Genomic DNA, 27,131 nt, shown 5'->3' with positions numbered 1-27,131 from the left:
TGACAGTCAGTAAAAACAAATCCTGCTTTATCTTTACACACAGGGAATAGATAACAATAAGCTGTCAAATGAGCAAACTAATACAGCCTCAAATAAAAAACTGTCAAACTTGTGTTGGTCAGCATGTGAAGCTAGATAAATAAGAAATTATTTTTTCTGCACTGGCGATTCACAATATTTAAAAATATATATTTTTTACGATGCATACTACATTAAGGGTTTGCAAAGCTATCTTCAACATTTCAATCGGAGAGCATAAAGACCTGTGAATTGTTACATCATTACTCAGCACAATTCCTTAGTGCAAATCAAATGCTCACAGTTGTTCTCTTCAGTGGTTTGTGGTCCTTGCGTTGAGACTCTTCCAGACAGTAATCAAGAGACTCAGCAGAGGCATTACTAGTTGTTAACCATCTGGACTCCATTAGCTCAGCCCTACTGGAAGTTCAAACATTCATAAACTAGTTTCATTTGTTTTGTTAATGTATTACTTATGCTATAAAGTACAGTACTTAGGTACATTATTTGTTGCATTCTGGCAATCCCTACTCAAAACACAATGTAAAATGTATCATTCTGTGAGACTTTTTGTATACAAATAACTGACATTTTGGAAGTTGATCAACAGTAGACTAATGTAAAAAATGGCGTACCTAAATCATTTTTTTTTTTTTTGAATTTCCCGGTAACATCTTATTGGGGTTGTAATGTCAATTCAATTCAAATGTTTTTACCAACCTGTTATACATTGACAATAAAAAACTATAGAATTGCAATATACTACACCTTCTCAAATTAAGTTAAAGGTTCATTGAAAACATTTTCCTACGGACATATTGATATTGTATTTATTTGGTGCAACATTTCCAGAAAAGGGCATACCTTCTCAAATCTGGTGACTCTGTATAAGCTCACTAGAAGTGTGTCTTCTGGAATCTGATGGCCCAAGAGAGGCGTGTCTTCTGTAGTCTGATGGGCCAGGAGACATATGTCCTCTAGAGTCGAATGGCCCAGGGGAGGCGTGTCTTCTGGAGTCAGATGACCCAGGAGATGCATGTCTTCTGGAATCGGATGGCCAAGGAGAGGCGTGTCTTCTGGAATCTGATGGCCCAAGAGAGGCGTGTCTTCTGGAATCTGATGGCCCAAGAGAGGCGTGCCTTCTATAGTTTGATGGGCCAGGATACGTATGTCCTCTGGAGTCAGATGGCCCAGGAGAGGCGTGTCCTCTGGAGTCAGATGGCCCAGGAGAGGCGTGTCCTCTGGAGTCAGATGGCCCAGGAGAGGCGTGTCCTCTGGAGTCAGATGGCCCAGGAGAGGCGTGTCCTCTGGAGTCTGATGGATTGCAGTGGTTTATTGATTTTGGTGCACTCTGCAGTGTTCTCTTTACTGTTGCTCTTTGTTGTTTACAAATTGCTGGTGCACTGGGTATGTTTCTCTCTGACATACTCCTGGTGCTCGTCGTCATCATATTCTCCTGGGAAGTTTAAATGAGACTGAACATCTTTATACTAAGGCCCTTTATTCAATGCTCACTACAAGTCACAAAACATGAAAATAATACAACTAAACAGAACTTACATTCGTCTGCGTTTCACCTTCACAAAAGACTCTGTGTCTGTCTGTAAATCTGTGTGCCTCTGCCTCTGGTAGTTTTAGCCGCACTGCGGTATAATTATCTGTAAAACATGAATCAAATGATCAACCACTAAGGAAAAAAATGTACTACCTAAATCTTAAAGGGGTCTTTGTCTCTCCCCTTAGGAGAGTGGTTCAGAGATATTTCACTGATGAGCCCACCCACAGCATGATGTTGCCTCCCCCATTAGAATGCTCTGCTTCTATTTTGTACACAAACATACAATATTAGAAACAATTTATAGACATTAGGATGAGACTTGAAAGATTAAAAACAGGTGAACTGGTAGAGATTAAAGGATACAGCATGTTTACTATTGGGAACTGCCAATTATGTTGAGAGCAGCAATTGAGAGCTACTACTACTACTACTGTATACACTAAACAAGTTACCCGTTATAATTGCTAGAACCTAGCTTACTCTTTTTTGTGGAAGAGTTACTGAAGAGTTATTTTTGGTTCCACGTAGAAGTCGTTTCACACACCCCTGGAACACCAAAATACAAAATATTGCATACCTGCTGAGATAATGCTGCTGATGATGCGTACCTGCTGACATAACCCTATTTCTACAATATATACATAGCAATGAAGTTACTGTGTGTTGGGTAATGGAGAGGAGCAGGTCCTTCCTGTCAGAAGGAGGGTCAACAGGGGAATGACATCCAATATTATTATGACATCCCCTACTAAAACAGTTATGTCTGTGATAGTAAGATATTTAACAATAAAAAGTCAAGAGGAAGACATTACCTTAAAATTGCAAGTGGCAGAAACTCTTCCCGCCTTCTTGTCTATATAGTTAGGTCAGCTACATGCTAATGTTTGCCAAGCTAACACACATTATTTAGCTAGGTAACTAGCTAGCTAGTTATACAAAAAAACACTAGCCAAGTACATACAGTACCAGTCAAAAGTTTGGACACACCTACTCATTCCAGGGTTTCTCTATATTTTTTCTATTTCCTACATTACAAAATAATAGTGAAGTCATCAAAACTATGAAATAACACATATGGATTCATGTAGTAACCAAAAAAGTGTTAAACAAACCAAGATGTGTTTTATATTTGAGATTCTTCATTGTAGCCACCCTTTACCTTGATGACAGCTTTGAACACTCTTGGCATTCTCTCAACCAGCTTTGTGAGGTAGTCACCTGGAATGTATTTCAATTAACAGGCTTGCCTTTTGGAATGTCTTTCCTTCTTAATGTGTTTGAGCAAATCAGTTGTGTTGTGACAAGTTAGGGGTGGAATATAGAAGATAAACCTATTCGGAAAAAGACCAAGTCCATATTATGGCAAGAACACCTCAAATAAGCAAAGAGAAATGACAGTCCATCATTACTTTAAGACATGGTCAGTCAATTTGTTCAATTTCAATTATAAAAAAAAAAATGTTTTAACCATTAAGCGCTATGCTAAAACTGGCTCTCATTTAGGACCGCCACAGGAACGGAAGACCCAGAGTTACCTCTGCTGCAGAGGATAAGTTCATTAGAGTTACCAGCTTCAGAAATTTCAACCCAAATGAATGCTTCACAGAGTTCAAGTAACAGACACATCTCAATATCAACTGTTCAGAGGAGACTGCGTGAATCAGGCCTTCATTGTCGAATTGCTGCAAAGAAAGCTCTACCAAAGGACACCAATAATAAGAAGATACTTTCTTGGGCAAAGAAACACGAGCAATGGACATTAGACCGGTGGAAATCTGTCCTTTGGTCAGATGAGTCCAAATGTAAGATTTTTGGTTTCAACCGCCAGGTCTTTGTGAGATGCAGAGTAGGTGAACGGATGATCTCTGCATGTGTGGTTCCCACTGTGAAGCATGGAGGAGGAGGTGTGATGGTGTGGGATGGTGCTTTGTCAGTTGACACTGTCAGTGATTTATTTAGAATTCAAGGCACACTTAACCAGCATGCCTACCACAGCATTCTGCAGCGATACGCCATCCCATCTGGTTTGCACTTAGTGGGAATATCATTTGTTTTTCAACAGGACAATGACCCAAAACAGTGTAAGGACTATTCGACCAAGAAGAAAACGGATGGAGTGCTGTATCAGATGACCTGGCCTCCACAATAACCTGACCTCAACCCAATTGAGATGGTTTGCGATGAGTTGGACCACAGAGTGATCGAAAAGCAGCCAACAAGTTCTCAGCATATGTGTGAACTCCTTCAAGACTGTTGGCAAAGCATTCCAGGTGAATCTGGTTGAGAGAATGCCAAGAGTGGGCAGAGCTGTCCTCAAGGCAAAGGTGGCTAATTTATTTAAGACTTTTTTGGTTACTACATGATTATATATGTGTTATTTCATAGTTTTGATGTCTCCAGTATTATTCTACAATCTAGAAAATAATTTAAAAAGTTAAATAAAAAAGCATAAGTAAATGTTTTTCCACTTCATGTTGGAATTATGGGGGAATTAAATCAAGGTCAGAACATGGCGGATCTATAGACACACCTCCACCACACCTTTATGTATTGGATCTCCATCCCAAAACATGTACCTTCCTGGCAAAGTGCATAAGAAGGGAATTTATTTATATTTACGTTTGCATAATTCGGTTCTGAACTCCCCCCTTATAGAATTCTAGAGAATTGGGAGACATAGCACCAGAGTCCAGTCCAGTACCTGAGAATTACCCACAGTCCAGCTATTTTCCTTCTTCTGCAGACTGAACATTATGCATTTTAAGTTAAATCATCTGTGCTCTCACTGTTGAGGTAGGCCAGCCACAATAACCCACCTTAAGCTAAAATAACCCACATTCCGATACAATAACTCACATTAAGCTACATTAACCTACATTAAGCCACAGGAAATGACTCTAAAAGCTTACTTCCTTCTCATGTTTGCCTGCTGAAAGCTGCCTGCGTGTCCACTCTGGTTCCCTTTCTGTTGGCAGTCTCAGTGGATTGTCCAGACTGGAGTATACAGACAAAGAGACGTGGACTATTCTGACTGGTTTAGGTAGTGTCTCTCTCTCTCTCTTTTGCTTTCTCTCCCTCTCTCCATGGAATCTGAAGTTCCATGAGATCAAAGATATTGGTTGACCCCTCCATGACCTCCTGGTGACCTTCATGGCTGGACATAGACCCGTGGATGCTAGATCATAACTCTGTCTGCTGAATATAAACCTCTTCCCAGATAAGCAGAGCTACTGAGAGGGCTCGCCTGAGGTCTAGTCTGCTCTAGTCTGGTGTGTGTGTGGGTTTTCAAATTAAATCGCACTTTATTTGTCGCATGCTTTGTATACAACAGGTGTAGACCAACAGTGAAATGCTTACTTACAAGTCATTTTCCAACAATGTAGAGTTAAACTTCAAATCAAAAATATTCATATTGGCAAAGTAAATAACAAATAAAAAATATGGGGTGCATTCAGAAAGTATTCAGACCCCTTCCTTTTTACACATTTTGTTACTTTACAGTCTTATTCAAAAATAGATGAAATACAAATGTGTCCTCATCAATCTACGCACAATACCCCATAATGACAAGGAAAAAAACGTTTTTAGAATTATTGGCAAATGTATATAAAAAAAATCTGAAATACCTTATTTACATAAGTATTCAGACCCTTTGCTATGAGACATGAAATGGAGCTTAGGTGCATCCTGTTTCCATTGACTATCTTTGAGATGTTTCCACAACTTGACTGGAGTCCACCTGTGGTAAATTAAATTGATTGAAGATGATTTGGAACCTTCCAGAAGGACAACCATCTCTGCAGCACTCCACCAATCAGGCCTTTATGGTAGAGTGGCCAGACGGAAGCCACTCCTCAGTAAAAGGCACATGACAACCTGCTTGGAGTTTTAAAAAAGGCACCTAAAGACTCTCAGACCATGAGAAACAAGATTCTCTGGTCTGATAAAATCAAAATTGAAATATTTGGCCAAGCGTCATGTCAGTAAGAAACATAGCACCACCCCTACGGTGAAGCATGGTGGTGGCATCATCATGCTGTGGGGATGTTTTTCAGTGGCAGGGACTGGGAGACTAGCCAGGATCGAGGCAAAGATGAATGGCACAAAGTACAGAGATTCCCTTGTTAAGAACCTGCTCGAGAGTAGAAAACAACATGGCTATATACTGGGAGTACCAGTACCAAGTCAATGTGCAGAAGGTAATTAAGGTAGCAATATACTGTACATATAGGTAGGGGTAAAGTGACTAGCAGCAGCATATGTGGTGTGTGTGAACATTCTGTGGCTTGTGTGGTTGGGTTCTGGTTAGGGTTATCCCCACCCTCTGTCTGTCCTCTACTCCACTCTGATCAAACAGTCTCCACCCAGGGGAACAACGAGAGGGTCACAAAATAACAGTACCGCTTTTGCATTTCCCGCCCCCTCCCCTTTCTGTCCAACAAATTAAATACATCATCACTTCCTGCATAATTGACTTATAGTGTTCCTCGTGGCTTTGTGTTGTCCTTGTTGTGTTGTTCTTGTTGTGTTGTCCTTGTTGTGTTGTTCTTATTGTGTTGTGCTTGTTGTGTTGTTCGTGATCGTATTCCTCTTCACGTTAACTTCTAGTGTTGTAGGTACATCTATAGATGTAGGGGACTAACAAAAGTGTTACCAAACATGTAAATCAAATCAAATCAAACATTTTTATATAGCCCTTCGTACATCAGCTGATATCTCAAAGTGCTGTACAGAAACCCAGCCTAAAACCCCAAACAGCAAGCAATGCAGGTGTAGAAGCACGGTGGCTAGGAAAAACTCCCTAGAAAGGCCAAAACCTAGGAAGAAACCTAGAGAGGAACCAGGCTATGTGGGGTGGCCAGTCCTCTTCTGGCTGTGCCGGGTGGAGATTATAACAAAACATGGTCAAGATGTTCAAATGTTCATAAATGACCAGCATGGTCGAATTATAATAAGGCAGAATAGTTGAAACTGGAGCAGCAGCACAGTCAGGTGGACTGGGGACAGCAAGGAGTCATCATGTCAGGTATTCCTGGGGCATGGTCCTATGGCTCAGGTCAGTTGAAACTGGAGCAGCAGCACAGCCAGGTGGACTGGGGACAGCAAGGAGTCATCATGTCAGGTAGTCCTGGGGCATGGTCCTAGGGCTCAGGTCCTCCGAGAGAGAGAAAGAGAGAAGGAGAGAATTAGAGAACGCACACTTAGATTCACACAGGACACCGAATAGGACAGGAGAAGTACTCCAGATATAACAAACTGACCCTAGCCCCCCGACACATAAACTACTGCAGCATAAATACTGGAGGCTGAGACAGGAGGGGTCAGGAGACACTGTGGCCCCATCCAAGGACACCCCCGGACAGGGCCAAACAGGAAGGATATAACCCCACCCACTTTGCCAAAGCACAGCCCCCACAACACTAGAGGGATATCTTCAACCACCAACTTACCATCCTGAGACAAGGCTGAGTATAGCCCACAAAGACCTCCGCCACGGCACAACCCAAGGGGGGGGGGGGGGGGGGGCGCGTACTCTCTTTCAAAAGTGCCCTGTTCAGAGGAACTCAGACTAAACTGACAAGCTGCTGAAAGAGAAGTCATATTTTTGCTCTTTTATTTGTTAATGTATTACAATACTGAACTCTTAAAGGATTGATTTGAGATATATTTGATGTTGTTGGAGAAATAATTTACTCCCAAAGGATGTCTTTTGGACCGATTCCTTTTCTCTCAAAATAATGTGGTGGGTACATACTGTAAGCATGGATTGATTGGTTTTAGGGATCTATTCAATTTGTATAGCTGAAGCGTTACAGATTCTGCAAGACAAATTTAAAGGTAATTTCCAATTGAGCCGACATATACTGTGTTCAGCATTAATGCAGTCTCCGCTTAAAGCGGGAACATTCCCTTTAAATTTAAATCACACAGTAAAGCTGAGCTTCCATGATGCAGATTGAATAGAGCCCTTATTGTCAGCGGCCCACATCATCACGATGAGCAGTCAAGTTTTCAAGATATTGGACTTTCAAGAAGCAAAGTGTCAGCGGCCCACATCATCACGATGAGCAGTCAAGTTTTCAAGATAAAATGGTGCTTTCAAGACAACTGGGAACTCTGAAAAAAAAAATTGTCAAATCATTACATCAGTGATTTTCAGGTTGGAAAGTCGGAGCTGTAGAAGTGGAGTTTCCGACTTGAAATTCCGAGTTCAAAATAGTTTTTCCAAGTCGGAGCTCGTTTTCTCTAAACAACATTACCAGTTGTTTAGAACACAGCGTAGGACACATCATCATGATGCTTTTTGAAAGTCCAGCTTGAAAACATGATTGCTGACATGCAAAACATTTTGGGACTGTATGGACTAATGAAGAAAATACCAAAAGGTTGCTTTTAAAATAATAATCCACTCAAAAACAAAGGTATTGAACCATAACTAAATGATTGTCTTTCTATAAATCAAGATTAAGGGGCAGAAAGGAGAGACTGGAAATGAAAATGAAATTCAAACAGACTGAACAATTAAGTTATCACAGTGGGGCGCAATCCAGGCAAGATTTCCTCCCAATTTGAAATCTTTGAAGTGCTGAGATAGAAGACAGGGAAAGGAGATGAGAGCGTTGTGAGGGTGGAGAGCGGGGAGAGGAGAAGGCTAGGTACAGTATGAGGAGAAGGGATAAAGATGAGACGTGTGAACAAACTCAAAGATAATAAAAAAAATAAATGAAAGGGATAGAGCGAGGGAGGGAAAATATTGGCAGGGAGGCATCATGGAATCGACACATCAAAAATCTCTTCCCAACATTTTTGCAACCTGAATAGCGCAGCGGTACATTTTTGCAACCTGAATAGCGCAGCGGTACATTTTTGCAACCTGAATAGCGCAGCGGTACATTTTTGTGGTCCTTAATTTGAATTGGTATACTTTTTTATTTATCACAATTTTCTTTAATGTCGGGCCGACAAGTTCCGTACCTTCTCCATCTTCCACTTGCCTCCTCCTTTTTGCAGTAACGATGCAATCAGTTGGTTGTAATTTTAGATAGAGCAGACATTTCCATATATTTTTGTTAGCTGCACATGTGACATAACTCCACCAGTCTTTTAAATATCCTTGTCACGCCCTGACCTTAGTTATCTTTGTTTTCTTTATTATCTGGGTAGGTCAGGGTGTGACAAAGGTGGTTTGTGTAGTTCTTTTGTATTGTCTAGGGGGTTTTGTATGTTTATGTGTTTTTCTAGGTCTAGGTGTTTATATCTCTATGGTGGCCTGAATTGGTTCCCAATCAGAGACAGCTGTTTATCGTTGTCTCTGATTGGGGATCCTATTTAGGTTGCCATTTCCCATTTTTGGTTTTGTGGGTTGTCTATGTCTAGTTGCCTGTCAGTACTTGCGGCACGGCACATAGCGTCTTTGTTGTTTTGTATAGTTTGTTCAGTGTTTATTCTTCATTAAAAGAAGAATGTATTCTTATCATGCTGTGCCTTGGTCTCCTCATTACGACGAACGTGACAATCCTAAAATGTTTTTTTTTAATCAGTTAGTCTATTTGCGTTGAATCATAGTATCTGTTCTAATATTTGTTCTGTCTTTTCTGGTGGATTAAACTGAAATTGCAACCAACTTTCTATGGCTTGTTTTGAAAATAGCGATATTCTGGAGATTATTTCATTTTCAAATATTTGAAAGTGAGAGGTTATAATCTGAATAAAGGGAAAAGGGTAATTCTTGAACATGGGGTGAGACATTCTTTCTAATCTGCTAGAGAACCAGTTTGAATTTCAGTACAACTTTTGTATGACTCAAGTCTTTAGTGAGAGGTTCAATGCTTTAATATTTAATAATTTCATATTTCATATTCATTATACAATTTGGCCCGCTTAATTTTGTCTCGCCTGCCGTTCCAAATAAAGTGAAACATTTCTTGCTCATATAGTTTCAAAAACAAGTTGTTCTGTCTAGGCAAGGACATTAGCAAATATGTAAACTAGGATATGACAAAAAAATTGACCTTACCATGGTGGTAAGACCTTATCTATTTTTGTAACTTTCTATTCATTATATTATATTTATATATATATTATATATTATATATATATATTTTTATTTCTATTATGTAGTGAAATTGTTTCTTTCTTTCGAGATATGAATACCGAGTCTGTCCACTTCACCGTCAGACCATTTTATTGGTAAACACAGTAAAGTTAAAGTTGTATTTTTTAGCGATCCAAGACGTAGTATGGTAGATTTACCATAGTTTGGTTGTAATCCAGAGAGCGGTTAGAAACTGTGGGTTTAAAATAAAATATGAGTCGTCTGCGTACAATGACCCTTTCGTTTTTAAACCCTGGATTTCTAGCCCCTTGATATTATTGTATTATTATTGTATTATTATTATCTAGTATTCATAGCTAATATTTCGATGGACAAAGTAAATAGATTATTTGTTTATTAGTAGTATGCCGATAGTGGACAAACTTGTTTCACTCCTCTTGACAGTATAATGACACTGTCTGAGAAGTAACTTATTTACTATTTTACATTTTACTTTTTCTTGCCACTGTATGTTTATAAGTGTACCATTAAAAAGTACCATGATGATTAAATGTCAATATACTGTAGCTGTGAACCTCCAATTGTCCTCTAATATTCCACCTGCTAAATCCTCCCTCATCCTAAGATGGGTTGCCGTCCCAGTGACTGACAGACCACCCCTGTACACGTGTCCTTGGGCCTTTGAGAGATTGGTACCCATCCTGAAAAGAGCACATAGTGCAACCTACAGAACAGAACCATATTGGCAACTAACAGCATTTTTTTATATTTTGCCTTGGTTATACTGTATATAGTTATAAAATATACATATTTACACTACCAGTCAAAGGTTTGGCCACACCTACTAATTGAAAGATTTTGCTTTATATTTACTATTTTCTACATTGTAGAATAATAGTGAAGACATCAAAACTCTGAAATAACACATATAGAATCATGTGGTAACCAAAAATTGATAAACAAATCAAAATATATTTTAGATTCTAGATTCTTCAAAGTAGCCACCCTTTGCCTTCATGACAGCTTTGCACACACTTGGCATTCTTTAACCAGCTTCACCTGGTAGTGTGAGTCAATAAACCCTGGTTAAATTTCCAATATCCCTGTCCTCATTTAAAGTATGTCATAGTGATATGAAGAGATATAAGTTCAGGAACAATCACATTCGATCCTCAATCAATACTTTTTTCACTTCTGGCGTCAGAATAAAGGATTCCAGAAAATAATCAATCCGACTAGCTTGATTCAACCCGCTCCAAGTATATCTTTCAAGATACAGGGTTTTAAGCCTCCAAATTTCAGTCAATTCCAATGTGTCCATAATAGTTTTTGTAGAGGATCATAACACCTTTTGAATTCCTTAACCCATGACAGAAATGTATACTGACCAAAAATACAAACGCAACATGTAAAAGATCCCCGAAATCTTCCATATGCACAAAATAATTATGTCCCTCAAATGCTGTGCACAAATGAGTTTACATCCCTGTTACTGATCATTTCTCCTTTGCCAAGATATTCCATCCACCTGACAGGTGTCATAGGTGTTAGTCATATCAAGAAGATGATTAAACAGCATGATCATTGCACAGGTGAACCTTGTGCTGGGGACAATTAAAGGCCACTTTAAAATGTGCAGTTTTGTCACACAACGCAATGTCACAGATGTCTCAAGGAGTGTGGAATTAGTATGCCAACTGCAGGAATGTCCACCAGAGCTGTTGCCAGATAATTTTATGTTAATTTCTCAAGCATAAGTTGCCTCCAAAATCATTTTAGAGAATTTGGCAGTATTTTCCATCCAGGCTCACAACCGCAGACCACGTGTAAACACGCCAGCCCAGGACCTCTACATCTGGCTTCTTCACCTGAGGGACCATCCGAAACCATCCACCCCAGACAGCTGATGAAAATGTGGGATTGCACAACTGAAACATTTCTGCACAAACTGTCAGACACCATCTTAGGGAAGCTCATCTATGTGCTTCTCGTCCTCATCAGTGTTTTCACCTGACTGTGTCTGGTGTCGTACCTGACTTCAGTGAGCAAATGCTCACCTTCGATGGCCACTGGCACGCTGGAGAAGTGTGCTCTTCACGGATGAATCCCAGGTTTCAACTGTACCGGGCAGGCAATGTGTATGGCATTGTGTGGGCGAGCAGTTTGCTGATGTCAACATTGTGGCGTGGGGTTATGGTATGGGCAGGCATTAGCTACGGACAACGAACACAATTGCGTTTTATTGGTGTCAATTTGAATGCATAGAGATACCGTGACGAGATCCTGAGTTCCATTGTAAAGCCATTCATCTGCCGCCATCACCTCATGTTTAAGCATGATAGTGCACGATGCCATGTCACAAGGATCTGTACACAATTCTTAGAAGCTGAAAATATCTCAGTTCTTCCATGGCCTGCATACTCACCAGACATGTCACCCATTGATTATGTTTGGGATGCATTGGATAGATCTGAATGACTGTGTGTTCCAGTTTCCGCTAATATTCAGTAACTTAGCAGCCATTAAGGAGGAGTGAGACAGCTTTCCACAGGCCACAATCAACAGCCTGATCAACTCTAAGCAAAGGTGGTCACACCACATACTGACTGGTTTTCTGTTCCACACGCCTAAGTTTTTTAAAGGTATCTGTGACCAACAGATACAGTGCCTTCAGACTTTTTCCACATTTTGTTACGTTACAGACTTACTCTAAAATTGATTAAATCATTTTTTTCCCTCGTAAATTTATATACAATACCCCATAATGACAAAGAAAAAACAGGTTTTAGAAAAACTGTAATGTTACATTTGCATACAGTACCAGTCAAAACTTTGGACACAACTACTCATTCAAGGGTTTTTCTTTATTTTGACTATTTTATGCATTGTAGAATAATAGTGAAGACAGCATAACTATTAAATAACACATGCAGAATCATGTAGTAACCAAAAAAAGTGTTAAACAGATTTTTCAATATACTTACCCTCTGCCTTGATGACAGATTTGCACACTCTTGGCATTCTCTCAACCAGATTCACATGAAATGCTTTTCTGAAGGAGTTCCCACATATGCTGAGCACTTGTTGGCTGCTTTTCCTTCACTCTGTCCAACTCATCCCAAACCGTCTCAATTGGGTTGAGTCGGGTGATTGTGGAGGCCAGGTCATCTGATGCAGCACTCCATCACTCTCCTTCTTGGTCAAATAGCCCTTACACAGCCTGCAGGTCCTATTGAAAAACAAATGATAGTCCCACAAAGTTCAAACCAGATGGGATGGCGTATCGCTGCAGAACACTGTGGTAGCCATGCTGGTTAAGTGTACCATGAATTGTAAAAATAAATCACAGACAGTGTCACCAGCAAAGCACCTCCAAACTGTCACACCTCCTCCTCCATGCTTCATGATGGGAACCACACAAGCGGAGATCATCCGTTCACCTACTCTGCGTCTCACAAAGACACAGTGGAAGGTTCCAAAAATCTCAAATTTGGACTAATCAGACCAAAGGACAGATTTCCACCAGTCTAATGTCCATTCCTCGTGTTTCTTGGCCCAAGCAAGTCTCTTTTTCTTTTTGGTGTCCTAGTAGTGGTTTCTTTGCATCAATACGACAATGAAGGCCTGATTCACATAGTCTCCTCTGAACAGTTGATATTGAGATATGTCTGTTACTTTAACTTTGTGAAGCATTTATTTGGACTGCAATTTATGAGGCTCTAGTGAACTTATCCTCTGCAGCAGAGGTAACTCTGGGTTTTCCGTTCCTGTGGCGGTCCTCATGAGAGACAGTTTCAGCATAGCGCTTGATGGTTTTTGCGAATGTACTTCTTGAAATGTTCATGTCTTAAAGTAATGATGGACTGTCGTTTCTCTTTGCATATTTGAGCTGTTCTTGCCATAATATGGACTTGATATTTTACCAAATAGGGCTATCCTCTGAATACCACCCCTACCTTGTCACAACACAACTGATTGTCTCAAACACATAAAGAATGAAAGATATTCCACAGTAATCTTTTTAACAAGGCCCACCTCAAATCAAATTAAATCAAATTGTTTTTGTCAGATGCGCTGAAAACAACAGGTGTAGTAATTTATAAGTATAAGTAATTTAATTAAATACATTTGATAAATTATTAAACCACATTTTACTGCTCTTTTTGGTATACCTTACTATTAAATGCTTACTTACAAGCCCTTAACCAACAATGCTTTAAAACCTATTCGGGTTTGATGCCCCGTCCACGGGACAGTTGAGCTAACGTAGGCTAATGCGATTATAATGAGGTTGTAAGTAACAAGAACATTTCAAAGGACATAGACATATCTGATTTTGGCATAAAGCTTAATAAATTATTGTTATTCTAACTGTACTGTCAAATTTACAGTGGCTATTACAGTGAAAGAATAGCATGCTATTGTTTGAGGAGAGTGCACAATTTTAAACAGAAGTGCAATGCTTCATTGGATCAGTCTAAAACTTTGCACATACACTGCTGCCATCTATTGGCCAAAATCTAAATTGCACCTGGACTGGAATAATACATTATGGCCTTTCTCTTGCATTTCAAAGATGAGGGTACAAAAAAATACAAAATTACGTATTTCTTTGTGTATTTTGTTTTACCAGATCTATTTTTCGTTATATTCTCCTACATTCCTTTCATATTTCCACAAATTTCAAAGTGTTTCATTTCAAATGGTACCAAGAATATGCATATCCTTGCTTCAGGTCCTGAGCTACAGGCAGATAGATTTGAGTATGTAATTTTAGGCGAAAATTGGAAAAAAAAGGGGCGGATCCTTAAGAGTTTTTAAGAAGCCTTTTGGTACCGCTTGCCGTTTGGTAACAGAGAGAACAGTCTATGACTTGTGTGGCTGGAGTCTTTGACAATTTTTAGGGCCTTCCTCTGACACCACCTGGTATAGAGGTCCTGGATGGCAGGAAACTTGGCCCCAGTAATGTACTGGGCCGTGTGCACTACCCTCTGTAGTGCCCTGCGGTCGGAGGCCGAGCAGTTGCCATACCAGGCAGTGATGCAACCATGCTCTCAATGGTGCAGCTGTTGAACCTTTTGTGGATCTGAGGACCCGTTCCAAATCTTTTCAGTCTCCTGAGGGGGAAAAGGTGTTGTCGTGCCCTCTTCATGACCGTCTGTCACGGGAATTTTCAATCCCAATGATAATATCTAACAATCAATAAGCTTTGCCCAATCCCTGAGGTTTGTAAGACGCTGGGTTTAATAATAATTAGGCAAAGACTCAGCTCATGCAAAAGGTCTGTACAGTTTATTCATGAGAACTTTCTAAATTCCATAATACAAAGACATCCACTTTATAACTCACTCCCTACTTACGCACATACCTCCACATATGTGGTACTATCTAGAACCGTCATGTTTTTGTGTGTACCAGTACTACCAGAATCAATGTCTGCTTGTTATCCACATAGCTGAGCCATGATAGATTCCCTGATTAACATACTGTAGCTCCCGCCACTTTTTCTCTCACTACAGATTGTCTAAATGTATGAACCCATTTCTCTGAACAATAACCCTGTGGACCTCCAGTTGTCATCCAATTTCCCTCCCGCAAAAACCTCCCACATCCCAAGTAGGGTTGATGTCGCTGTAACTGGCAAAACACCCCTATACACATGGCTCCTAGGCCACTAAAGAGGTTGGGACCCATCCCTTGAAAAGAGCACAAATGCCACTTACAGAACAAAACCAGTGTTTGTGACAAATAATGGGTACCCCTTCTGCGTTTACTGGAGAACACCTTTGTTCCACACAAAGCCAGAACACCATTTTAGTAATGTATCTTTTTAGTAACATGTTATCTTTTTAGTAGCACATTATCTTTTTATTAGCACATTATCTTTTTAGTAGCATGTTATCTTTTTAGTAACACATGATCTTTTTAGTAGCAAATTATCTTTTTAGTAGCACATTATGTTTTTAGTAGCACATGGTCTTTTTAGTAGCAAATTGTCTTTTTAGTAGCACGTTATCTTTTTAGTAACACATTATCTTTTTAGTAGCAAATTATATTTTTAGTAGCACATTCTTTTTTAGTAGAACATTATCTTTTAGTAGCACATTATCTATTTAGTAGCGCATTATCTTTTTAGTAGCACATTATCTTTTTAGTAGCACATTATCTATTTAGTAGCACATTATCTTTTTAGTAGCACATTATCTTTTTAGTAGCACATTATCTTTTCAGTAGCACATTATCTTTTTAGTAGACCATTATCTTTTCAGTAGCACATTATCTTTTTAGTAGCACATGCTCTTTTTAGTAGCACATGATCTTTTTTGGTAACACATCTTTTTAGTAGCACATTATCTTTTTAGTAGCACATTATCTTTTTAGTAGCACATGCTCTTTTTAGGAGCACATTATCTTTTTAGTAACAAATTGTATTTTTAGTAGCACATGATATTTTTTGGTAACACATCTTTTTAGTAGCACATTATCTTTTTTGTAGCACATTATCTTTTTAGTAGCACATGGTATTTTTAGTAGCACATTATCTTTTTAGTAGTATATTGTCTTTTTAGTAGCATATTATCTTTTTAGTAGCACATTATCTTTTTAGTAGCACATTATCTTTTTAGTAGCACATTATCTTTTTAATAGCACATTATCTTTTTTTTTACAACTTTAGGAACATTTTGCAAAAGGACAGCAAACTTTTTCTTTCAACCTCTCTTCGCTCTTTCAACTCGCTCCCTCCTTCCAAATATGTCCTCTGCTTTCTCTTACCCCACTTGAGAACATTCTGGGGAATTTATTGTACTGTAATACCTCTCAGGTGCCTTATTGAGAGCCAAACCCCTTCATTTTCGCGTTTAACATTTTTACGAGGAATGAGATTTTTTTTCTACTCAACTAACTCCTTTTTCATCTATATGTTCTTCCAGAGACCACGCCAGCAACCTGGGGTTGCAGGTGTGTGTGTGTGTGTGTGTGTGTGTGTGCGTGTGTGTGTGTGTGTGTGTGTGTGTGCGTGCGTGCGTGCGTGCGTGCGTGCGTGCGTGCGTATGATAAACGGAGCTACAGGTGTGAGTGGGCGAGGTTGTAATTACTGAGATAATGTCACAGAACACTGGACATAAGCCCTAAATCCTATTCACATCCTGCTACACCCCAGTTCATAGAGAATGAATCATCAGCTCGATGCCACATTTATACCTTGTATAAAATCAGCTATGGAAATGTCTTTCTCTCTCTCGCTCTGTCTCTCTTTCTTATAGTAACCCTCTGATTAATAAGCATTTGTTGAAAGACATAATTTCTATATACAATGCCTATTCTTTTGGAAAACCACAGTGTTGTTGTTTGAGGAAATGTGTTTATAAGATAAAACATCCTGTATTGAGAGAGAGAGAGATCATTAGGTATGAATTAATTCAGCTCTATTCACTGAGGCTTCCATTTAGCAGATGTATTTCCTAGAGAAAAGTGACATTGATAACGTCCCTGTAATTCTTCCTTCATCCCTTTCTAGCTATTACCATATAAATTGATTCCAGTTCCATGACCATTGTTCCCATAGGATCTCGAGTTCTAATTCTTAGTTCTATCCCATTCCATCACGGCTGGGACAATGGATGTGTCAGTTGGTGATAATCATCCCATATCCACATATTTATTTAGATTAGTTAGTTGGGTTAGCTTTAGGTTAGTAAGTGACTACAAACATTTTATATTAAACTAACATTTCCTGATCTCTTTCTACGAGACAGACTTCGCCGTAAAGGTCCCATCATTAATTGACCACTGAATCACTGTCGCCTCCCCCAAGTTCTTAATTTGACCCCAATATGGACTCAACAAACTCTCAAGTAATATTGAACTGAAAGTCATACTGGAAGTTCATATCAGTAGTCAGACATATTCTAAACATCGCACAACTATTACCACCAGCTGTTCACTTAACTCACCTGACTACCGGTCAATGTCAGACCGTTTCTCTATCCACACATCCCTCCATCCATCCTTCCGTGTCTCTTTTGTCCATCCATCGCACCATTATCTTATTTTCGACTCTTTTTTTCTATTTCCAGTATGCCCACCATGCCAGTGTTTGTGTAGCTCTGCCATGATTAAAGTAATGGTGGTGCGAGCGTATCACAGAAGGCCTAATATCGCATCCGTTCCCACACTCATTATATTAATGGGTTTTCTTTTTCCAGACAGCTTCCCGCCTTCTCACAGCAACCCTGTGGAAAACATCTGCCGGAGCCTATGACCTTATGGTGGAGGCAGAGTCACTAACTAACGTACGCAAGGGGGGGATAATAAAGATGTCAGCGGTTCTCCGAGCTATGACATCACTTAAATATTACTTTGAAGCCACTAATTTAACATTTACTCCCATGTCTCTTTTTCAACAACAGGCTTTTTAGGGGGCTGATACCAGAGGTGCGTGAGATCTAAAGTGATAAAGAAAGCTTATGGATGACAAGGTAATGTACAGGTGCAAGAGAGTAGACAGTATTATCTTGGAAGTCTTGGAAAACTCCCCTGTCCCAGACTTTGTAAGCATTAGTTAGAAGTTCTTACACTGGCAGCGAATGGAATGCAAAACAGAAATGTGAATACTTGGAAAACAAGAGAGACTGGAGACGGAGGGACTGGAGACGGAGGGACTGGAGACGGAGAGACTGGAGACGGAGGGACTGGAGACGGAGAGACTGGAGACGGAGGGACTGGAGACGGAGAGACTGGAGACGGAGAGACTGGAGATGGAGAGACTGGAGACGGAGGCTGGAGACGGAGGGACTGGAGACGGATAGACTGGAGACGGAGAGACTGGAGACGGAGGGACTGGAGACGGAGAGACTGGAGACGGAGGGACTGGAGACGGAGGGACTGGAGACGGAGAGACTGGAGACGGAGGGACTGGAGACGGAGGGACTGGAGACGGAGGGACTGGAGACGGAGAGACTGGAGACGGAGAGACTGGAGACGGAGGGACTGGAGACGGAGAGACTGGAGATGGAGGGACTGGAGACGGAGAGACTGGAGACGGAGGGACTGGAGACGGAGAGACTGGAGACGGAGAGACTGGAGACGGAGGGACTGGAGACGGAGAGACTGGAGACGGAGAGACTGGAGACGGAGAGACTGGAGACGGAGGGACTGGAGACGGAGGGACTGGAGACGGAGAGACTGGAGACGGAGGGACTGGAGACGGAGAGACTGGAGACGGAGGGACTGGAGACGGAGGGACTGGAGACGGAGAGACTGGAGACGGAGAGACTGGAGACGGAGGGACTGGAGACGGAGGGACTGGAGACGGAGAGACTGGAGACGGAGGGACTGGAGACGGAGGGACTGGAGACGGAGAGACTGGAGACGGAGGGACTGGAGACGGAGGGACTGGAGACGGAGAGACTGGAGACGGAGGGACTGGAGACGGAGGGACTGGAGACGGAGGGACTGGAGACGGAGAGACTGGAGACGGAGGGACTGGAGACGGAGGGACTGGAGACGGAGGGACTGGAGACGGAGAGACTGGAGACGGAGGGACTGGAGACGGAGGGACTGGAGACGGAGGGACTGGAGACGGAGAGACTGGAGACGGAGGGACTGGAGACGGAGGGACTGGAGACGGAGGGACTGGAGACGGAGAGACTGGAGACGGAGGGACTGGAGACGGAGGGACTGGAGACGGAGGGACTGGAGACGGAGAGACTGGAGACGGAGAGACTGGAGACGGAGAGACTGGGGACGGAGAGACTGGAGACGGAGAGACTGGAGACGGAGAGACTGGAGACGGAGAGACTGGAGACGGAGGGACTGGAGACGGAGGGACTGGAGACGGAGGGACTGGAGACGGAGAGACTGGAGACGGAGGGACTGGAGACGGAGGGACTGGAGACGGAGGGACTGGAGACGGAGAGACTGGAGACGGAGGGACTGGAGACGGAGAGACTGCAGACGGAGGGACTGGAGACGGAGAGACTGGAGACGGAGAGACTGGAGATGGAGGGACTGGAGACGGAGAGACTGCAGACAGAGCTGCTACTGTTAGATGTGACAGGCTTCCCTATAGAGTTTATGGTTATTCTCTTTATCCACACACACACACACACACACACACACACACACACACACACACACACACACACACACACACACACACACACACAGTCTGACTGGTGAGAAAGTGGGACAGGAACACACAGAGCCTTTCTGGAACGGAGAGAGGTTGACTTTCTGGAACTCTTCACATGTCCCACAGAATTCCTCAATCCGTCACAGCAGCGGAGAGACAGAGAGACAGGCTCGGCTGGGATCCACAGATCTTTACAGGGAAATCTGTGGGATGCAGCCAAAGAAAACTACATGGTTCTAAATAGGTTGATTATAGAAAGAGGTAAGTCTACAGGGAATAACAGCTTGTTCAATATCCATTGTTTGACAGTAAATGTGTGAGATTCTACAATCGCATACTGTATGTTGAATGGCAACAGACCTCTCTTCTAGACTATATATCTGTACCATCTGTAAAAAAAAATGTCTAATGTGCCATGGTCAGTGTTAAGCTATGCGTATTTAAGTTTGGCTTGGATTCACTCAGCATTAACCACCGTTAAACCAACGTTGGCCGACAGCCACATAGCAGATGTTTTGGCGGTGTTGGAGGTATAACTGTGGTATGAGCTGACATATCGGTGAGCGGCTGCTCTGAGTCACAAACCACTCCCTTCATTATTATCCCTGCTGCGCTAGAAGTTCAAAACAGCGGCAGGAAGTGTAGGCTCTATCAACGCTAGAGATAATGTCTCTCAAATGTCAAACTATTGATGTTAAGATAATGCATGTTCTCTTGTTGATTTAGATTGGGGAGATTCATGCCTACCAGTATTCCAACGTTTTCATTTGTAACGCGGCTTACTGAACATCTAAGGCGTCTGCATGTGATTTGTCGGATTATAGTGGGTGTGGTTTCGTTGTATCCACTGGCAGTGTCTGCTATACGGTAACACAACAATGAGCGACTTGGGGATTTGACAGCTCGAACACAGTTCCACGTCTGTCACTGCCAAACAACACTATGCTGATGTAAATCTGATTGAATCTGCTCACTAAAAACAAATGGTTCTATATAGTGTGGGTTATTTGGCTTGTAACCATAGCTGAGCCCTATTTGGTGCTATGTGATAGCTTTTTTTATAAGGCTATAATTAGAACCTGTATGGTTCTATAAAAAGTCCTTTCCTAAGGTTCTATAAATAACAATACAAAATGGTTCTATATAGAACCAAAAAGTGTTCTGCTATGGTTACAACCTTTTTGGGGCTATATAGAATGCTGTTTATGGTTCTTTATAGAACATTAATGGAGAATGGTTCTATACAGAACCATTCGCAATCTGATAGGTTCTTTGTAGAACCACACAGGTTTTTATTTATTCTGGTTTAACAGCCTTATATTGTCAAAATTCCATAGGTTTTATTATTGTGTTTATTAACAAGTTGAATCAGGTGTGCTAGCTCTGAAATGGCTGGGTCCCTGAGGCGACAATTGAGAACTACTGACTTAGTCATCCACTCTCAGTTGACACAAGGCAATATGTGATTCTATCACAAGACACCATCACTCGTTATAGTCATATATAATATGCAATAACAAAACACAACACATTACATAAACTGGAATGACACTCTCACCTTATTCTCAACCTACATTTTAGGTTAAAAGGGAAATAGCCCTTTTTTGAACTGCAAAGAACCATTGAAGGGCTCAAAGAGTTCTTTGGGTTGGTATGGTTCCACATAGAACCATCACCCATCCCAAAGAATCCTTGAGGAACCCACATGTTTTAGTGTAGCCCTTAATCTCTTGATTATGGTGCATTACAGTCCATTCTGACAGAGGCCATAAAGCAAAGACCAGGATGCTGGATCATGGGAACCTGACCATGTCACAGAGAAGAAATACCAGTGCTTTTAGCCTTCCTGATAAATCTAACAAAATAAATAAACATCAAATGAATTCAGTTTATATTCATAATAATAAAAGCCATAAAACCAAAAGATATGGATTATTTGTAGTCATAGTGGGAAGCTCATCGGGCCTCCAGAGAGAGAGAGAGAGAGAGAGAGTGTGTGTGTGTGTGTGTGTGTGTGTGTGTGTGTGTGTGTGTGTGTGTGTGTGTGTGTGTGTGTGTGTGTGTGTGTGTGTGTGTGTGCGAGAAACGATCTGAAGACGGCTACATCTGGAGAGTGTTAATGAATACATAAATATAGCTGGCCAGCTCTACTCAGCCTTATTGATGACTAGACTAGCTGCTTTCAATCAGATAAGGGCGGAAAGGAGGGAGGGTCAAAACTCAAGCTGAAGAGGAGGAGGGGAGAGGAAGAGGGAGAGGAGAGAGAGAGAACGGGCTTTCATCGGAGAGGACTGCTGAAGCTTAAAGCCCTGCGATCACTTTGACTTGTAGAATAATGGCAATGTACTAAGTGTACCGGGTCTATGACCCTGATACAATGTACTATCTGACTCCATTATTATTTGAATGCTATAGGCATGATCGCATCTAGTGGGTATAGCCAAGGTTGCGAGCCTTGCGTAAAGAATGTTATAAGATGCTCATGTTTAGGTTTACCGTTATGCAATTAACTAAGAGGCTAAGGAACAAAGAGCTAGTATCTTGCAATCAATGTCCTGGCATTAAATGATTGAGTTAACCTTAGCTCAGAGATACACAGTTAGAGAGTGAGCATATATGCTATGTATATTGTGAAAAACATTTACCATTAAACAAAAATAATAAATCAAGGAATATTACTCGGGAATGTGAGGACTACGGTCGGTATCCATTTAAAAAATGATTAGATTCATTACAATTAAATAAGAATAAAAATTAACAGATGGTGCATAGCAGAAATCCTCACAATGAAAAGAATACTCAGTCTTTAAACCTCATAGAAAATTCACCACTATGACATAAAAAACGTACATCAGGAAATCGGTTTGCCAATGACTCCATCACCACCGTTTAAACCCAGCTTTGATTCTTTCCAAGAACGCCAACTCCCAATATCTTCCATCGTCCAATTAACATCACTTTGCTTGGCCCAAAACATTTAAACAAAGGCATGAAAGTAACACACATTCTGGGATCTAATCATCACACCTCTTATCTAAATTATCAGAGCGCACCCGTGTGTCCCTCCTCTTCGAACTATCCGACATTAGTTTCTCTGTAACAATAAATCCATAGCACTTATAGTAGAAATGAAGCATAGCAAAATGCCCATGGCTCTTTATGAACTCTTTAAACAATCCAAATGTGACAATTTATTTCACACAGTAACGTTCATTTCATCGATTCAAGTTTCATCAGTATTCACCTCTCCTCTGGCTTCAGTGACCCTAAGACTTCTGTGGGAATCTATCTTCATTGAGATTGCCACAGATAAGATGTGTATGACCCCTATGATAGCCCACAGATGGTCTGTCATGCAAACAATGCCATAAATCGTGATTGTGTCCATCAGGCTGAGCCTCGACGCCAGCAAGTCACTAGACACATCTTTATCATTGGCCTTCATCATCGTTCACATTTGTTCACTCTCTTTATTTTTCCATTACAGACTCGTAGTCTCGATCAATCAACCTGGGTATTCCCCTCTCAGAGCGACTCTGAGACATAGGGCAGATCAATCAAAGATGGGCCGTTTAAAATGAGATGACTGCTGCTGGACTCCCAGAGACCTTGGATAACCCAGAGGCCTGGATCGACTTATGCCTCGACTGTTATGAATTTTCAATGGATTATAAGTGACATTTAATTATTTTCTCTCTTTTTTGCCCCAAGACGTACTTTAAAATCAGAAAATCAGTAACCATGCTTTAGAATGTATATTGTGCAGGCCGTGCTCCAGCAGATTATCCACTGCCAAGCCGTTCTTAGAATGGTGAAGTTACCTGACCTTAACCACTTGGAATGAATGCCTAAACGTCACGTTAACAGGACGTGAACTAGACAAAACTGCAGCACACTCTGTAAATCAAAACGGCCACACACACTCCATAATCTCTGTTGCCTGCAGTTACGGCAACTCTCTCCGTCTGTTTTAGAGGTTTGCTTTGGAATTGTGAGTTTTCAATATTGTAAATGTATTTTGTTAAGTTAGGTTAGTACAATTGGCTTTAAGCTCACAATCAACGATCACACACTTCAACAGAACGCTAAGTAAAATCCCTTTATTGTTTGGGGCCATCCATCCCCCTATCACAGATTAAATCCACCTCTCATTGTCTCTCAGCCAATCCCACCCATTTCCATTTCTTGTGAGGCCTGTGGAAGTCCTAGAGCACAACAACCGACATGTACGTGTTCGTGAGAGTCTCATCATTCCAAAGAGTGGTGTGTAGTCCGAACTGTTCGGACGCTAAGGACTGAAGTTGGCAGATCGGTTGTACCAACATCAGACGAGTCTCAAAACAATAGCTGGGGCTCGTAGAGCAAAATGGAAAACCACTCTGTCCGTGAGAGTCTAATATTTCCATGGAGGTTTTCCATTTCCATAATAGTTTTTAGGCCAAGACGTTTTTCGGGATGGGTCATGGTCTGACAAACACTGCTTTAGCTCTGTCACCTTTCACAACAGATGTGGAAGTGGAACGCAGGTGGATGTGGTGGATTGAGATGCGTCCAATGCAAAAACAACAGATATATCTGTTGAGAGAGAGAGGAGAGAGAGAAAGAGAGAGCGAGAGAGAAAAGAGAGAGGGGGAGAGAGATGTTAGAGAGAAAAGAAAGAGGGAGCGAGAGAGAGAAAAGAAAGAGAGTGAGGAAGAGAGAAAACAAAGAGAGAGAGAAAAAAGAGAGAGAAAACAAAGAGAAAGAGAGGGAGAGAGAGAAAAGAAAGAGATAGGGAGGGAGGGAGAGGGAGAGAGAGAGAACAAATATATATAGAGAGAGAGAGAGTGTTTGAGTTTTAAATAACCTTTATTGAGTCTGGGAACCCACAACACAATAAATACTGAAACAACAAAGCATATCTCATGGGCATCTGAATCAGCCCAAATGACCACTTCTACTGTAGCGTTCCCAGCGGTGTCCAGGCTAACCAAGCCTTCCCAGGGGTGTCCAGGCTAATCAAGCCTCCCCAGGGGTGTCCAGGCTAACCAAGCCTCCCCAGGGGTGTCCAGGCTAACCAAACCTCCCCAGGGGTGTCCAGGCTAACCAAGCCTTCCCAGGCGTGTCCAGACAAACCAAACCTTCCCAGGGGTGTCCAGACAAACCAAGCCTTCCCAGGGGTGTCCAGGCTAACCAAGCCTTCCCAGGAGTGTCCAGACAAACCAAACCTTCCCAGGGGTGTCCAGGCTAACCAAGCCTTCCCAGGAGTGTCCAGGCTAACCAAGCCTTCCCAGGGGTGTCCAGGCTAACCAAGCCTTCCCAGGGGTGTCCAGACAAACCAAGCCTTCCCAGGGGTGTCCAGGCTAACCAAACCTTTGCAGGAGTGTCCAGGCTAACCAAGATAGTAAGGATGTTATGGTTTCCTTTTGTCATCAAGGCTTCAAGATCTGCCAACTGCTCACGTGGACAGGATAATTCTATCCGCCGATGATCCACTGTCCCAACAATGTTGTGAAGATCTAGTTTACACAGAGTGCATGCGAATTCCATCAGCACAGTCTCCTCATTGCTCTCTTTCACCTTCATCAGGGAGGAGCAGCAGTGTATTGATTTCTGCAGGTCAGACCCTGCCTGACATAACTTCTGTTCAGGATCATTGGGAGACTGTTCTATGTCCACCAGGCAGAAGCGATAACCTCCTGGGGCCTCAGCCAGATAGAGGGCCTTTCCAACCTCAGTGAGGGGCCAAGCAAGCCACTTAGCAGAGCTGACAGCCTGGCTAGACTACAGAGTCAAACCGAGGAAGTCATTGCCTAGGTGAAATTCTCCCACTCGATAATTGTTGATCAGTTCAGCCACAAAGTCATCATCCTCTAGCCCAAAGCCGACCATTGTCTTGCTCCATTTTCTATCCTAAGGGCCCTTACATCCTTCTTCAAACTCTTTGTGACGCAAAATCTTCATGCCGAGCACATCTCGTTAAAAGGTGTCAGTTTTGCTTCTGTCACCCACGTTGAAAACTAAATGCAAGGCTCGCCTCAAAGCCACTATAACCCAAGTGAGTTTGTTACATACTATCCAACAAGAAATACAATATACTTTATTCTACCACAAAAATGTAAAATAATGATAAACTTAATCATGCATAGAAAAAGGCAAACCATCAAGAAAAGGAAACAAAAAGAAAACAGGCGATCTAACTCCAGACAACACTCGCTCATACAATTCCCATTATGCACCCAACACTCCCAGCATGCAGAGAGAGATAGAGCCTCTATGAGGCTGTGCACCAGTGCAGCAGGAAGGGAGGGACGATCTTTCTCAGTGAATTTCTTAAAAAAAAAAAAAAATTAGATAAAACTATACTAAATATATTCACGTCAATAAATAATTGATCAAAACACATTGTTTTGCCATTACGGTCTACAGTAGCCTCAGCAGCACTCTGTAGGGTAGCACCATGGTGTGGCCAGAGGACAGCTAGCTTCTGTCTTCCTCTGGGTATATTGACTTCAATACAAAACCTAGGAGGCTAATGGTTTTCACCCCATAGACTATTTTTCGTTGTATTTTCTTTATTTTCACATAGCTAGCGAAAGCAGCTAGCTAGTTTAGCCTACTCAAACACTCTGCTCGAACAGAGAGGGGTGCTATGTTAGGTAGCTTGCTATGGCTATGCAACACTGGAACTTTTCCTAGTCAAGGTAATCTTTTGATTTGATTAATGTATTGCCCCTTTTCTGTATGACTCTAGCGGGTTTACTAACTTGTTAGTTCTAGTAGCTATGTTAACTATAACATGACAATGATGAAGGCTGTGTGTAGCGGATAGCGGTCATGATATGAAGATTTGGCTTGGAAAGGTTCTTTCGCCTGGTCACAGACAACTGATGTGTTATCCACTGAAGTCCAGAAATGAAAGGAAAAGGTGAGAGGAGGTTAGCACGTAGATAGTAGCGAGAAGGAAAAATATATACAAAGAGCAAAGTGATAATGCTGTTTTATGTGGCTGCTATGAAAGTGAACTGTGTTTGCCTGTGATCATGGGTGTGTTCATTCCACAATTTCTGTTGAAAAATGTTTCTTTTAAACAGAAGCAAAAATGTATTAAAACAATGTTCTTACCAATCTACACACACCCCATAATGAGACAGTGGAAACATGTTTTTAGAATTTTTTGGCAAACTGAAAATGAACAGAAATACATTATCACATTTACATAAGTATTCACAACCCTGAGGCAATACTTTGTAGAAGCACCTTAGGTAGCGATTACAGCTGTGAGTCTATCTGGGTAAGTCCCTAAGAGCTATCCACATATTTTGCAACATTTTCCCATTATTCTTCTCAGAATTTTACAAGCTTTGTCAAATTGGTTGTTGATC

At 41.5% G+C, this 27,131-nt stretch overlaps 1 protein-coding gene and 1 pseudogene across 1 annotated transcript; one reads left to right on the top strand and one right to left on the bottom strand.

Annotated features, from left to right (window-relative positions):
* Nucleotides 1–1,005: 1,005 nt before the first annotated feature.
* On the top strand, nucleotides 1,006–20,553 carry LOC139367838 (uncharacterized abhydrolase domain-containing protein DDB_G0269086-like). Its single transcript, XM_071106177.1, has 3 exons — nucleotides 1,006–1,330; nucleotides 18,196–19,712; nucleotides 20,494–20,553. Exons 1-3 carry the CDS (start codon nucleotides 1,006–1,008, stop codon nucleotides 20,551–20,553), a joined length of 1,902 nt encoding a protein of 633 aa, XP_070962278.1.
* Nucleotides 20,554–23,915: 3,362 nt separating this feature from the next.
* On the bottom strand, nucleotides 23,916–25,638 carry LOC139367837 (glyoxalase domain-containing protein 4 pseudogene; annotated as a pseudogene).
* Nucleotides 25,639–27,131: the final 1,493 nt, after the last annotated feature.

Source organism: Oncorhynchus clarkii, chromosome 16 (genome assembly GCF_045791955.1).
Source record: "Oncorhynchus clarkii lewisi isolate Uvic-CL-2024 chromosome 16, UVic_Ocla_1.0, whole genome shotgun sequence".
NCBI classification, from domain to species: Eukaryota; Metazoa; Chordata; class Actinopteri; order Salmoniformes; family Salmonidae; genus Oncorhynchus; species Oncorhynchus clarkii.
Note: the sequence above shows the minus strand (reverse complement) of the source record. Positions and strands in the feature narration are given on the sequence as shown.

What these genes read in the sequence shown, in the direction of transcription:
- LOC139367838 (XM_071106177.1), top strand. Translation starts at nt 1,006, where the DNA reads ATGGCCCAGGGGAGGCGTGTCTTCTGGAGTCAGATGACCCAGGAGATG. An exon ending in GGAGAGGCGTGTCCTCTGGA is followed by an intron (nt 1,331 to 18,195) that starts GTCTGATGGATT and finishes TGTAAGCATTAG; the next exon opens with TTAGAAGTTCTTACACTGGC. An exon ending in GCTTCCCTATAGAGTTTATG is followed by an intron (nt 19,713 to 20,493) that starts GTTATTCTCTTT and finishes TTGTTGATTTAG; the next exon opens with ATTGGGGAGATTCATGCCTA.